General features: G+C 33.1%; 1 protein-coding gene across 4 annotated transcripts in view; it reads right to left on the bottom strand.

The window, feature by feature from the left end:
• Nucleotides 1-13581, bottom strand: part of LOC110093477 (DNA repair protein UVH3) — a 28689-nt gene extending 15108 nt beyond the window's left edge. The window contains exons 1-8 of one of the 4 annotated variants that reach the window (XM_020818376.2): nt 7252-7501; nt 6918-7168; nt 6643-6833; nt 6434-6554; nt 4026-4103; nt 3857-3910; nt 2013-2197; nt 32-1766 (exon numbers count right to left, since the gene is read on the bottom strand). In XM_020818376.2, the coding sequence (XP_020674035.1) occupies nt 32-1766; nt 2013-2197; nt 3857-3910; nt 4026-4103; nt 6434-6554; nt 6643-6833; nt 6918-7168; nt 7252-7339 (2703 nt within the window). In that variant the 5' untranslated portion in view covers nt 7340-7501. Of the gene's footprint in view, nt 1-31; nt 1767-2012; nt 2198-3856; nt 3911-4025; nt 4104-6433; nt 6555-6642; nt 6834-6917; nt 7169-7251; nt 7502-12890; nt 13012-13099; nt 13291-13374 lie in introns of those variants that run through there. The other 3 variants (XM_020818377.2, XM_020818379.2, XM_020818378.2) reach the window with 3 other exon arrangements.
• Between the last annotated feature and the right edge of the window lie 2171 nt (nt 13582-15752).

Genomic DNA, 15752 nt, shown 5'->3' with positions numbered 1-15752 from the left:
GGGAAAATGATGAAGATATGGTGATTGTAACCTGACATTCAGCAAACATCTCACTGCTCACAGATTCCGCATTGCGTTCTAGTTTTCTCTGTTCATCTCCAAGAAATGCACGCTCCTGTTCAAGAAGAAAGATCTCGTCATGCAAATTAGATTTTGATGCAGCAATCTTATCACCCTCTTGCATTGAAGCTTCTTCACTAAAACTCAACCCTTCAGCAGAATGCTTGTAAACTTCATTGTCTGCCATTTTTTGTAGTTCATCAACAGCCCCTTTTTCTGTTGAATTTATTTTAGAAAAGTCAATGACATGCATTGCACTAGAATCAGAGGTTATGCTAGACCTTATTCCTGAACTATCAGTCGAGAGGAAAGCCGCAGAATTACTCGGAGCATCAACAAGACCAGTATCAAATCTGCTATATGGATTTTCAAAATTAATGTTAGGATAAATTTCAGGGGTATGACGGTCATCATTTTTGCCCAAATTAGGTTCATCAGCCACGAGCTTAGAATCAATCATGCATAGATTTTCCTGTGATGACAGATTTATGCTTTGCTCTCTATCCTGAATATCATGTGATGACCCTACATCATTGCTACAAACAGCTAAATTGTTTTTATCAACTTTCAGAGTTGATTCTCCATCAAACCGGCCTACAGGAACAGATGTAGAAAGTATCTCATCGGAAGAAACAATGATCTGATGGGCATTACTTCCATGAAAGCATTCCTTTTCTTCAAGATCCATCAAAACACTTTGCAACTGATTCCTCTCTATTGGAAATTCAATATTTAGATCATTCTTCACTGATATTAATGATTTTTTATCATCACCAGTTCTCCTCATATTTTCCACGATAGGAACCACGGATAAAGACTGCTTTGATTTAATATCCTCAAGACTTCTTCTTATTGCTTCCTTCAGATCAGCTTCTTCTTCCAGGAACCCTAGAGAAACTGCCTGCTCACTTTCTTCTGAATGAGAGACAAGAGAAGCACCTTCCTCCCACATAACTTCATCTTCTTCACAACCTTTACTTTCAACAAATGATGATTGATTATCATCTCCTTTAAAGCTTACACCTTGTTCATCAACAGTTCCATACTCCCAAATGCCTTCTGGCTCGAAATCATCCATGTTTTTCTCCAAGGACAAGCTTTCATAAGATAATTCTGTTGCTCGATTTTCAGAAACTAGATTCATGAAAAAATTGTCATCTATTGTTTTAGTTCCAATCTCATCTTCTGAAAAGGATATCTCGATTGCAGTTTTCTTTCCAGCAACTGTGGTTGATTTCACAGTATTTCTCTTAGTTTCCTCACATATTCCCTCACCAGGTATTGATCTACTAATGCGGTGGCTATTTTTCTCATTGACTAAAGAGTGAATTGGAATGCCATCAGTTTGGGGGTGACCTTCTGAAAAATCAGAAGCATCATTATAAGAAATCGGCTCAGTGATTTTATTAAAATCCTTATTAGGAAACACTTTCTCATGCTCTTTCATCATATCTAAGTTCCGTTGTAAATCTCGGGTCATACGAATACCAAGTCCCCTAACTCTGCTAACTCGGACACGCCCCCTGTCATCCAAGTACGTTTCAACATCCTGAGACAATTCCCCAGCAACCGCATTTGAAGTAATGTCTCCACTGAATTTTGATGGGCTCATAAAAAATTTTCTCTTAGATGTATCTGAAGCAGTAGTCCTCATTTCTTGATTAACAATATCACCATTTTTCGCAGCACCAGTGGTAGCCAGCATCCTGATTTAAGAAAATACAAAAGAAGTATTTTTTATGGTCAATTTGATTTTATAAGTACGAGGCCCGGGCCCTATCAACTGAATTGTAATCCCACACTGAATGTAGCATGCAGCTAAAACTTAGAATGAAAGCAATAAAAAAAAAAACAGCAGTAGTGAAAATAAATTATCCACAAAAATAGTAGGATATTTCATAATCCAACAAACTAAGATGCTCATAAGGAAATAAAGTTAATTTTTTGCTTACTCTTTGTCACCAGTAAAACATGAGGAAAATATGTATTCCCGGTTTGGTTCAGAAGCTATCCTAGATGTTTGCAAATCTCCAAAGCCCCGTCCAGAAGAACATTTCTGCACTTCATCTATCTCTCGGCGAAAAGCAACAGTTTTAAGATATGACTGTATTTGTAGTTCAGAAAACTTTGCAGGAACCTGACAATTGTTGAAATTGACAAACCCATTTGTGTATCAGCAGGCACACTAATTTATAAGAAATAGGGTTACCAGTACATTAAAAAATTAATTTGTGACAACAAAATCTTTTGCTCTTGACAGTAGCCTAAAGCAATGAAGATTTCGTAGATGTGAACGAGGTGCCCAAATTCCCAGTTACTAGTTGTTGAACTACAAACAAAGCATTTAAAAAAATTCTTCAGACACAATGAATGAACTTCATTTGGTAATCAGATTTAATATCCACCTCATGGTGAAGTAACAAACAAAAAAAATACGTCAACCCTATATATAGAAGGATGATGAACAAAGAAGAATGTAAGGAAAACCCTCATTACCATAATAAAATTAACCTGTACAATGAATCTAAAACAAGAAATCCCTCATTAACATAGTATAACTACGCTAGTCATCCTTAAACAAGAATGTGATAGAAGCTCACATTAGATGACAGAGGAGAGGGTTGGGGTGAGTAATAAGTTGACAGTCAACATCAGGTGTTATGTAACTGTATATAATTATTATTGCATTCTACGCATACAATAAGCTGCAACGAATCATGCATATGTCTTAACAAATCCTGAACAACACGTAGAAAAAACCAAGCTAAATACTGAGTACTACAGAAATTTCAACCAGAGGGTAAATGGTGTCAGGGGCAATAATTTCAACCAATACGTAGAAGGCATCAAGAGAATGAGAAGGTGCATGCCCTCTCCAAAACTTTAATATGACTTTATCTATAATATATTTTTGCTTACAAAAATATAATTCTGCTAGACCGGTCCTTCTGGACCGGTCCAGTCAGTCCAGGTGGACAGGCTCAGGTTTATAGTAGGCAAAACAAAGGTTCCACCCAACAGGGTCCGCCCCCCTCTCCTCCTTTGCCCAGATGCTATATGTAGAAGGTATTTATGGATTGTTTAGGTGGAAAATTCGAATTGAAGGGCTGTTTGGGTATTTTGTTTTGATTTGCATGCTTTTAATAGATTGTTTTACACTAAGGTTGGGGGTTATGATTGATTTTGGCTGAAATTAGTTTGTGCTTAGAGAATTTGGGCTTCAACCGCCGGCTAGGGTTTGGGAGAGTCGGATCTTCCTCTCCAATTGAAGATTCTTGTATCTTGTTGCTTTTCATTCTTATTTCCTACAATAAAAGTGATTTGTGGTGTGTTCTTCTTACAAATTTCATTTGTGGTTTGCTGTTTTGGGTTGAAAACTCTCCTATTTCCTATCAAATTCTCATATAAATATTCACTTTGTACTCCCCTCTAAAATTTTAAGGTTTAGGTTATAATCTCCGATTTAAAATATTGATGATATTTTTAAAATAATCAATTTATGCTATTGGTAAAAAACATTCCTGGCTCTGCAACTAGGTGTCCTTTTTACTTGATTGTGAATTGGATTATGATGCACATTCAAAATGGGGCGCAACCATTATCTTATATTTTGCATAGTAGGCTACATAATAAAATGCATCGTGCAAGGAATATACAAGTGGAATTCGTCACATGCAATAACAGAAAAAAGAAATTGAAAAAGAAATAAACAGAATTAATTTGCATAATCCTTTACTAATATCAGGCCATCACTTAAGATCCTAAATTGACAAAAATAAAGTGTTAATTCACTTACTTTCTTAATTTTTTGATACTTTTGTCTATTGTCAGCCATCAGCCTCTCCCGCATCTTAAAAGTAGAAAATAATTTAAGAAAAAATTAAGAGAAAATCAGCAGAAGTTTAATGTCAAAAGAAGGGCTTCAAAAGGTCAGACAAACAGGCTATGTTTCATCAACATGTTACCTGATCAAGAAGGTCCAACTGCATGGAAGGAGGTAGAGAAGCCAACACTGCAGGATCGATGTTCCCACTATTTACAGGCTGCACAATAAGATATTTAATATTTACAATGTAAAGATCAATTTATATAATCAAAACTCAGACGCAATCATATTATTAAAGATTTTTCAAAACTAGCCTAGGATAATTCAACTTTTAAGCGGAAGAAAAACATTCACTAGAGAATGTTAAACTAGACATCAAAATCTTATAAAAGATGTAATATAGCATCATTTTTTTGCTAGGAAGTTTTTTTATGATATACACTTCCAATAAATACAACCAAAATTGCAAAGGAATAAAGCAAGTGCTGCAAAAAGGGAGACCTACATCTTCATAGCACTAGCTTCCATATGGACAAAGCAATAATAAAATGATAAAGCCTGAAAATTTATAAAGACAAACTTGCACAAAATGGTCCCTGGGATGGGCAAATATCTTCATAAGAACTTCAAATAAATGACCTAACTAGAAATTTTAAACATAAAATTCAACAAATAAATCCAATTCATTTTTGCACAAGGCCATAAGTTCAACATAACCAAATCATTAACAACTTGAATGCTATTTTAGTAAACTTCTTTGGTAATTTGCAATGCATAACCAACAAAGGTGCAATAACTAGAAATCAAATGAAAGTGAGGTGTGCAGACGGGTGAAGTCTGTTGGGGCCGGTGTTTAAGAGAGAAAATGCATCTACAGACCTAGAACTATATTAAACAAATTAAAAAATAAAAAATTAAAAACATATTTTGCAGATGCCAAGGTACTAATTTTTTGGCTGCAGAAGATGTTTTTCTTTACTTTCTTTTCTTTCCATGGGAAGCAAGTAATACTAGATGTCGAATATCCACAATGATGGCTATCATGTTTGATTTTAAATACAAAATAGTTGATTACTTGAAGCAATAAGCACCATTTACGTCATGTGGGAGTATGAATTTGACTCGGATAATTGATGATCATTCTCAAATATTGGATCAGTTATTTTCTCAAATCAAAATCAACAGCTATGCCATGCTCATAATGAACATGAATCCAATTCAAGTTGGCACGGGATTGAATGAAAATGTATATGCATGCAAAGGCATTTATACAAATATATAGGAATAACTTTATATTGGTCTTAGAGTGATGTGTTTATGCATCAATGAATCAATATATATATATATATATATGATTGTGTTTGTAGGTTGAAGTAAGAATTTGTTGTAAAGAACTAAAATTGAACCAATATTTTGATCCAATTTGACCTTGAATAGAAATAAATAACCCAAACTTGGCCCAAATAAAAATATAATGGAAACACTCTATAGCCAAGCCTAGTTCAGCTCAAGATCAGATCTAATGGCTTCAAATCAATCTTGAGGTGGGGTCGGATCAACTAAAGACCAGATTATTGATGGCCCTACATTCATTTTTTTCATTGTCAGTGCATAAAAGATCAAAATGATTTATAAAAAGTATAGAAAGGCATCGATGAATGAAATATTAACAAAGAAAGCAATTGAAAGCATCAATAAATAAAGCATGTTCTCAAAAGAAGCAACACAAGTTGATATAGAGGATGTTTGGTTTGTTGCATTTATAGTGTAATGTATTCCAAATGCATGTATTTTGAGAATTTGGGCATTTGATAGGGTGGATTTTAAATACAACGTAATTAATTGATGAATAAACAATTCATCCTTTAGTTCATGTTTGACATACTTGAAAATCGGCAAATTGTGAGATACACTATAAATTTTCTACATTTACTACAACAAGCAACCACAAGCAACAAATCGGAACCTCCACCTCTAATTGCTGCCAATAGTTGTCGCTTGCTAGTTGCTGCCATAAACATAGCTAGCCATTGACGCCAGCCACTGCAGTGTTATCAGCCTCTCCAATTGCCACTAGCGATCACCACACCTAACATTGCCAGCAATCATGACCACCACCACACTTGCCATAGCCAACGATCGTCACCACTATCACTTTACATATTCATTTTGCTCCAAACCAAACACAAAAATAATTATCTATTGATTTCGTTTTACACCCAATTAAACAACTTTAAATTAAATACACTAATTTTACTTTAGAATGAATTTACTTTACACGGCATTCCATTTATAATGTATTCCATTTTCAGCAAACTAAATGTTCCCATAGTCAAAACATTTTCTTCTAGGAAATATCCAACTAAAACAAAGTCACTAATTACCAATATGTCGCATGAATTAAACCAACCCAGCAAATCTCTCAAGCATCGAAGGCCTTAAAAACATTGAAAAATATGACGGAAATCAAATAATTCTAACGTCTTTGATAATAACTAGTAGCCAGTGGCAAGCCTTAAAAGGAAGTCATAAGTCTTAAGAACTTACAAAAATAATCCCTTCTAAATCATCCTCTTCACCTTCTTCTTCATACTTGAAATCCTCAGTAGGCATTGGTTCATTAACCGCCAGCTTTGCTTCATTCTCGGCAGAAATAGATGCAGCCAGCCTAAATCGATGATAGCTAGTTTATTGAACAGCATAAAGGGAGAAGTGTCTTGAAAAAAAAAATTATAACAGTATAATCTAGTTCGTACAGCTCATCCAGCTTTTCTTGGTTGATGGTTTTATCAAACTCCTGACTACTTCGCCCAAAACTGCTAGCTTTTCCGGAGCCTAGACTACCATCATCCATGAAAGCAACTTGCTTACCCTTCAAATCGCCATTAATCTCACACTTGCCTCTCTTAATCTCCTCAGCCAACTCTTCAAGCCTTTTGGATTTCAGCTACATCAAAAAAACGAAAAACATAAGAGCGAAAAACCAATTAAAAAAAAAGAAAAAGAACAAAATGCCTATAGGAAAACGAACATGATTGAGTAGCAGTTTCTCGGCAGTCTTACGAATCTTGGCGCGGGCGTTCTCGCGGTGTCGGCGTCGTGCGGCGACGGTGCGTCGCTTGAGGGCGGGAGTACCTCCGTCGAAGACGAAGACTGGTTTCGTGCGGAGGAAGAGGAGCTTGCATATGCGGCGAAAGAACCCGAGGGTATGCGCATTGCGGACCATCTCACCTCGCTCGTCCCGCATTGCCTTCATGAACTGAATCATCCATATGCTGGCGTCTGCGAAAAGAAGCCCCAGCTGTATCAAAAATCCATGTCGATGATCGGAAATGGACAAGGTATGTAGATTGGGAAAAGTGTACCGATTGCGAGCTTTTTGCCGGATAGGGTTTCCACAGAAACGCGACGCCCGACGGGGGCAAGTAGCTCCCAGAGCCCTTGTACTCCCATTCCGTTATCCTCTTCTTCGTGCACGACCTGCAAATTTTCTCAACTGAGTTTCTCTTCCATAATTTCCTCTGTTTATTCTGCTGCTTGTTCGTTGGATTATGAAAGTCGCGGAATTTGCAGGAAGTACAAAAAAAAATCGGCTTACACGGCTTTCTGTGTGTTTGCGACCTGAATGTTCAAAAAAAAAAATCGGCCTTTATTCATTTTATTGGAAAATATATTAGGAATTTTATTTGTAATTAAAATATTTTTATTTTGGAGCATTTATTTTGAAGTCTTATTATAATCAGCTTTGAATAAAGATTAAATCCTTTTTAAAAAAAAATTAACCTTATTTAAAATTGTTTGGATCATATTTGAACCATAACTATTTATAGTCAAATATAATTCAAACAAGATTCAAAAATGATAAAATATGATTTGAATAATGATTGAATAATGTTCAACAAAGTTCGGATTAGGTTCAAAATAGTATTTGCATGTTTATATATGATTGATGGTGTAGCACTAAAAGTACAAGAACTGCATTATGATGTTTTCCTGATTTGGTTTTAATTACTGTGTTGGATTCTCATGTCTTGATTAGGCAAATATCTTATATAATCATTCAATACAATATTGTCCATATTGTATAATCTATTTAAATTTGAAATTACCTATTTAAGAAAAGAATAGATAACAGTTTGTTCAATCTTCATTATAATTGATCGTACTATCCGAACGTGATCTTATGGTATAATTAGTTTAGAAATTTTTATCTATACTTCTTGTTAATTAACATCACTTGACTTATTATACTATATGCTCCAAGTCATATAATGCAATCTAACAAAAATAAAACATTTTAACTAGATTCAATATCCCTTTATTTTTAATCAATTTATATCATTTGTATATGTTTGGTTGTTTTATAAATCATATACCTTGTACAAATGTATGTAGACTCGAAAAAAACATACAAGTTAATGATCTTTCTTTGACGGCTTTCCTACTCCAGTTTAAGTTGGATGCACTCATGTAGTTGCCATTTAAAGTATATGACTAGTACCTTGTGGATTTTTTTTATTTGATTTACATGAACTGATAGCTAAATAAGAAAACCTGCCTATATAACTTTATCATTTCAACATCATTATAATAAATAACATTTATAATTATTAAAATACTAGGACCATTGACTCATGGGGTCCAACAATTTGCCTTTTTTTTTTTTTTTTTGCAAACGTATTTTTGGAGCTCATATTAATTTTGAATTAGTACAAAATATTTAAAAATTTTACTTTTAATTTTACTTTTTTACAATGTAGTTTTCCTATTAATTTATGCCTCTCAATCATAAGCTCAATTTATATAATAGTGAGATACTAAGCAAATTAATTTTATGATAGCATAAATTTTTTAATTAAAATATAATGCATAATTACATAATTCAAATACAAATGCATGAGTACAAAATGCAAATATAATTATGTCCTAACACTCACTAATACACCCCCAACCAAACACTTACTGCTACCCATTTTGAAATCTCAATTCAGTAAAAAACAATACAAAAAAAACACCCAAAAACAAATACACATAATATAATCATTATTCAGACGATCTTTGTTCCAGTTATGGTGGCGGTGGATAGAAAAAACCATGTAAAAGTGAGAATAACTCCTAAAACTAGGAGCAATCCTCAGTGTATTAGTGCTACAATTAGTCCCACCTGATTTTTCTTTTACAGGATTTGTTCATCAACTTTTAATTCTAGCCTTACTAAATATCTTGTCTACTCGTCCTGGGAGGACTACAGGATGAACAAGACAAGCGGGATCTCCTTTTTCTAATTCATTTCCACCTCCACCTTGAGCTAACCTATGCCCTTTTGCTACTTATAATATGAAATGAATGGTCAATGAACGGAAAGTGTAATAGCCCGTATTTTGACTTTGCCAATTTTTTATGGAGCCTTTATAACTCCAAATCATAATCTGTCTTCACCATAGTATTTTGATCATAGTATTTTATTTACATGAATTTTTTTATAATTTTTAGGCACCGGTGAAAATTTTTAAGAAATTGGTATTTGTCGGTACAAGTGAGAATTTCGAGATCTTTAGGTGTTCGGTTTAAGAAATTTAATCGTCTCATTGTAGGAAACTTTTACACTATTTCTGAATTCAAAGATTTTATATTTTGACATTTTTTTTGGATTAAAGTTGTGTTTCTGTTATCGAAAAATGTGAAAATCTTTATATTGGCAAAACTTACAATGCGTAACTTTTTGTACGTTATATAGATTGAGATTATGAATATCTTTAGTATTTCTTTAAAATTTTTTACCATGTCATTTTAAAAATACATCCATTTTTGTCTACTCAAAATTTTTTTTTGACATCTAAAAATAGTGATTTAGTTCAACTAAAGCTTCAGAATATTATTGTATGATATTTTATAATTTGGTTAAATTCTGAAAATGTGAATTTTTGCTCAGTATGATTTTTGTTGTCTACCAATACACTAATTGTTGAACATAATTATCAGCTATGACAATTAAAGGTAGACAACTAGAAAATGCCAAAATTCACATTATTCTTATCTTTCGTAAACAAATCCTACCCAACTCTCATTCAAATCATACAGTTCTGATAACAATCAATTCTTCCAACAACTATGATTTGATACTAATTATGATGCCACATAATCTAAATTAGAAGAATTATTTTTATCTTTTAATAAATAACAACCAGAGTTATCTAATATCATCTATTAGTAATAAATAGCAAAATAGATTCTATAATTCAAAATGTCAATATATAAATCTATATTCATTCCCAAAAATTATATATAATACTTAGGATATATATAATCATATCATAATTATTTTATTATGTGTATAAATGAAAAACAAAAAAAATATAATAAAACCTAAAGAATCCTAATTAATCTCACACTTCTACTTCCCTACCTAACTTGAAATCATTTTACCACATATAATAAGCTTTCAGTAGGTCACCAAAATCTATAACTAAATTCAAAGCATGGTAAAAAAATAATATGCATTTTAAACATCAAATCATTGTAGTAGTTGGCATATGATCATTAAATAAATGCAAGAATAATAAAACTCAAATATAATAGCAATAGAATCTATAAACAGTAAAACATTATAGTACAATAGCTAGTAAAATAATAACGCAGTACGAGTGTCAAATCTATAAAAACAAATAAAGACTGGTTGATCCGTTGGTTTGAGATTGATTGACATGTACATGATGGTGGCCCAACGAGCTTTCCTTTAAATAAAGTGGTTTAATGTTATGCTCTACTAATTCACGTGATATACTAATTGAGAGTTATAAGGAGATCATTATTGTGCCGATGTGCAAAGAGTGATGACTCTATTTACTGAGTCAACAGTTTACTAACACTGATATTAACACTAAAAAATATCATGATAGCTAGGACTTCTTACTTGTTTAGTTTGACTACTAAAATGCATGGTTTGAGGTAACATAAAAAGGGTGTTCGATCTGATAATTGAGGCTAAGTAATATTTTGCATGATTTCTAAGACATAGGCAGTAATATAACTAAGTTCTAGATTTTATTTTCAACAACCACTCTAGGATGTCAAATGATTGTGAGGTTTTTTTATTTAAATTTTTTTTGGTCATATAATACTAGGTGTTTGTGGAAAGTGGGGTAATATTAATCTTATCAACAACTTTGAGAATTATGTTGTATTAAAGAATATGTTAAATGACACAAGTGTTTAACATTAGGATATTAATTAAGGGCTGGTCATTAAGAGGTATGTTCATATAATTCACATTAATAATGAACTAATTATAGTGCAAATGAATGGTTGTGTCATAAGGTGCAACATTGGTATGTGATGTGTGAAGGCACTAGTGTAAATCTTGATTAATGATAGTTACTTGTCTCGTATACACTAAAAAATGCAATACTTTCCTATCCAAATTCATCGCGAGACTTAAGAAAAATTCAAAATTCAAAAATTCCATTACAGTCCTGATAAGTGATTTCTACAGGTCTTTTGTTGACATAAGATTAAAGGGTAGTGTAGGTAGAGTTAAGACGAGGACTGGCAAAGAATTCATACATAAGTTCATAATGGAAAGGAAATGCGAGGGTCAGTATAAAAGTAAGGGAAGTATGAGCAAGCATATCTAATACTAGATAAGTATGTGTGCGGGGATTGATAATCTTGGAGGATGTAATCCCTAAAGTTTTGTCCAAGATGATCATGAGCAATAATAGCGTCAAGAATGATTGCTCAAAAAGGTAGTGCTATCATCCAGGATAATCAAACATTGTTCAGTATGATTAAACACAGATGATTGTTCTGAAGAGTCAACTAGTATGATCTTTCACTATAAGGACCATCAAGGATAAACATGTGGATCATCTAGGACAATTGGCAATAATGGATCATACTGATTGAATTTAAAACATCTAATCATTTTTCCATGTGGATCATCTAGGATGAACAGGTGGATCGTTCAGCATGAACAGGAAGATCATCTAGGATGATCACCAATAATTGAGGACGATGTGGATGTGGATCATCCAGGACGATCTCAAATAATAGAGTTAGATCAGCCATCAGATGGATGATGATTGGTGAATTGATGATATCATTCAGTCCGATAGTAAATCATCCAAAATGATATGAAAAAAAAAATTAAATTTTTTGATAATGGATAAAGATGATCAGAAAAGACCCAAAAATAAAAAAATTATGTAACACTTAATAAAAAAACCAAGTAAAAAAAGTAATAAAAAGTTAAGAAAAAATAATAAAAAATGCAAAAAAAAAAATGATTTTTTTTAATTAATACTAAAAAAAATGATAAATTTTTCATATGATTGAATTAAAAATTAGTAAGAAATGAATTAACATCATCGAAATCTAAAAATAGTAGAACAATTGTTCCTATTAGCCCCAGCTGTACTCTTTATAGGATAAAAATCTTTTGAAAACAAAAATTTAACTCACAAAAGAAATTAGATAAGAAAAGCGATATAATAAAAACTTCATTTCAGAAAAATTATTTTATACAATAATATATCAAAGTAATTTGTCATGATTATTGCGCTTTTCACATCTTTTGATTTTTGATACACTTTGTGTATCTTTCAATTTTTTGGCGATCATTGCGCATCTTTTCAATTTTCTTTTGGGCTCATTTTATGCCTTTTATCATTTTTACGAGCTAGCTCTCTTTTAAAATCTTTAAATACCCTCAATTGTGAGAATATCTTCTAGATAATAGAGAAAAAAAACTCATTCTCTAATATAAGAAGTAGACAATAAAGCAGAGTCATATTTATTTGATAAATGCAACAACTTAATCAAGAAAGCTTGAAAGTGACTTAATGACTTTACATATTATTTCATATGAGATAGAATAATGTAGCAAGATAGAAATAACCTTAGTTTTAAAGTCCAATTATTAATTTAAAATAGATTTTTTCTTCGAAAAGAAAACTAGTAGCCAGTGGCAAGCCTTAAAAGGAAGTCATAAGTCTTAAGAACTTACAAAAATAATCCCTTCTAAATCATCCTCTTCGCCTTCTTCTTCATACTTGAAATCCTCAGTAGGCACTGGTTCATTAACCGCCAGCTTTGCTTCATTCTCGGCAGAAATAGATGCAGCCAGCCTAAATCGATGATATCTAGTTTATTGAACGGCATAATGGGAGAAGTTTCTTGAAAAAAAAAATTATAACAGTATAATCTAGTTCGTACAGCTCATCCAGCTTTTCTTGGTTGATGGTTTTATCAAACTCCTGACTACTTCGCCCAAAACTGCTAGCTTTTCCGGAGCCTAGACTACCATCATCCATGAAAGCAACTTGCTTACCCTTCAAATCGCCATTAATCTCAGACTTGCCTCTCTTAATCTCCTCAGCCAACTCTTCAAGCCTTTTGGATTTCAGCTACATCAAAAAAACGAAAAACATAAGAGCGAAAAACCAATTAAAAAAAAAGAAAAAGAACAAAATGCCTATAGGAAAACGAACATGATTGAGTAGCAGTTTCTCGGCAGTCTTACGAATCTTGGCGCGGGCGTTCTCGCGGTGTCGGCGTCGTGCGGCGACGGTCCGTCGCTTGAGGGCGGGAGTACCTCCGTCGAAGACGAAGACTGGTTTCGTGCGGAGGAGGAGGAGCTTGCATATGCGGCGAAAGAACCCGAGGGTATGCGCATTGCGGACCATCTCACCTCGCTCGTCCCGCATTGCCTTCATGAACTGAATCATCCATATGCTGGCGTCTGCGAAAAGAAGCCCCAGCTGTATCAAAAATCCATGACACCTAATCTAATCCTTAAGGTGCTGAAAGTTTCAAAGGCCATTTGTTTAGTAAACATGTCAGCCAGTTGGTTTTCAGTTGCTATATAATATAGCTCAATGTCTCTTTTAATAACATGGTCCCTAATAAAATGATCTTATGTCAATGTGTTTGGTTCTAAAATGTTGGATGTGATTTTTAGAAATGAAGATGACACTAGTGTAATCATATAAAATTGACATTATGCCTATAGGTAATCCTAAATTCATAATTTATTATCTTAACCAATAGACTTGGGCCACACAACTTCATAAGACTATATATTCAGCTTCAATAGTGGAAAGTGCAACTGAGTTTTGTTTTTTATTAGATCAAAAGACTAAGGATTGTCCTATGAATTGACACATTCTGAATGTACTCTTTCTATCCAACATATACCCTATAAAGTTAGAATTATAATATCCTATAATCTCAAAAGAAGTGTTATGCCTTGGATATTAAATTCTTAAGTTTTGGGTTCCTAAGAGATATCTAAGAATTCTCTTAACTGCAGTCAGGTGAGTCTCCTTTAGATCAACTTGAAATCTAACATAAAGGCATACACTAAATATTATATCAATTCTGCTAGCTGTCAAGTAAAGGAGTAATCTAATTATTCCTCTGTATTTCTTTTGATCAATTGATTTTCTATTTGAGTCTTTATCTAATTGAACACTAGAACTCATAGGAGTGTTTATTGGCTTGGCTTTATTAATTTCATATTACTTCAAGTTGTCCTTATATATTTTAATTGATTAAGAAAGGTCTCATCATCCATTTTGCTTATGCTAAACCCCAAAAAATAGGACAATTCTCCCATCATACTAGTCTCAAATTCCTTACTCATTATTTTAGAAAAATCATCACATAATTTTTTATCAAAAGATTAAAAAAAGTATATCATCAACATAGATATGGACAATGAGTAATTCAACTCGTACTCTCCTTAGAAAATGGGTGGTGTCTATGCTCCCCTTAACAAACATCTTTTCCAATAGGAATGTGCTAAGCCTATCATATCATACCCTAGGTGCTTATTTTAATCCATACAAATCCTTTTTTTAAATTTGAAAATATTATTTGGAAATTGGGAATTCTCAAAGCCTCGAGTTGCTCTACAAATATATTCTTTTACTACCTATTTAAAAAGGCACTCTAGACATCTATTTGGAAAAAATTAAATCCCTTATAACAGGTAAAGGCTAGTAGCACTCTAATTGCTTTCAATCTAGCTATAGGGGAAAAAGTCTCCTCAAAATCAATCTCTTCTCTTTGATTATACCCTTTAGCCATTAATCTTGCCTTATTCCTAACTAACACACCAGAATCATTCCTTTTATTATTAAGATCCATTTGGTTCATACTATACTTTGATCCTTAGGTCTTTATACTAGCTTTCAGATATCATTTCTAACAAATTTGTTCAATTTCTCTTGTATAGCTAGGCCCTATAATTTATTAGAAAGGGTTTGATTGATGTTGGTGGATTCAATCATTAAGATGAATGTAGAGTGACTAACTTCTTTTCTAAGTCCATATCTAATTCTAACGCCTTCAGAAGGGTCTCTTAATATCAGTTCTTTAGGACGACTCAAAGAATATCTTTAATCTTTAGGCAAAGTATTTTGAGGTTCTATCCTTTCCTCCAAATTTATAATTTCTACTCCTTAGGTAATCTCACCTACTTCTTCTTCTTCCTCAACTCTAGACTTCTCAGAATTTGATTCATTAAACACTATAAGAGTAGTCTCCTCCATCACCAATGTCCTCTTATTAAACACTCTAAAGGATTTCCCTACACTTGAATAGCCTAAGAACACTCCATCAAATTTTGGGTCAAATTTTCCTAAGAGTGATTTCCCATTATTTAGAATGAAAACTTTACAACCAAATACATGGAGGTGAGAAAGGTTGGGTGTCCTACCCTTAATGATCTCATAGGGTATCTTATTCAATTTAGATCTAACATTTACCGTATTCAACACATAATAAGATGTGTTCACCGCTTCTACCAAAAATATTTGGAAGTGAATACTCAACAAGCATGACTCTAGCAGCTTCCACTATGGTC

The sequence above is a fragment of the Dendrobium catenatum genome, unplaced genomic scaffold, assembly GCF_001605985.2.
Source record: "Dendrobium catenatum unplaced genomic scaffold, ASM160598v2 fragScaff_scaffold_397, whole genome shotgun sequence".
NCBI classification, from domain to species: domain Eukaryota; kingdom Viridiplantae; phylum Streptophyta; class Magnoliopsida; order Asparagales; family Orchidaceae; genus Dendrobium; species Dendrobium catenatum.
Note: the sequence above shows the minus strand (reverse complement) of the source record. Positions and strands in the feature narration are given on the sequence as shown.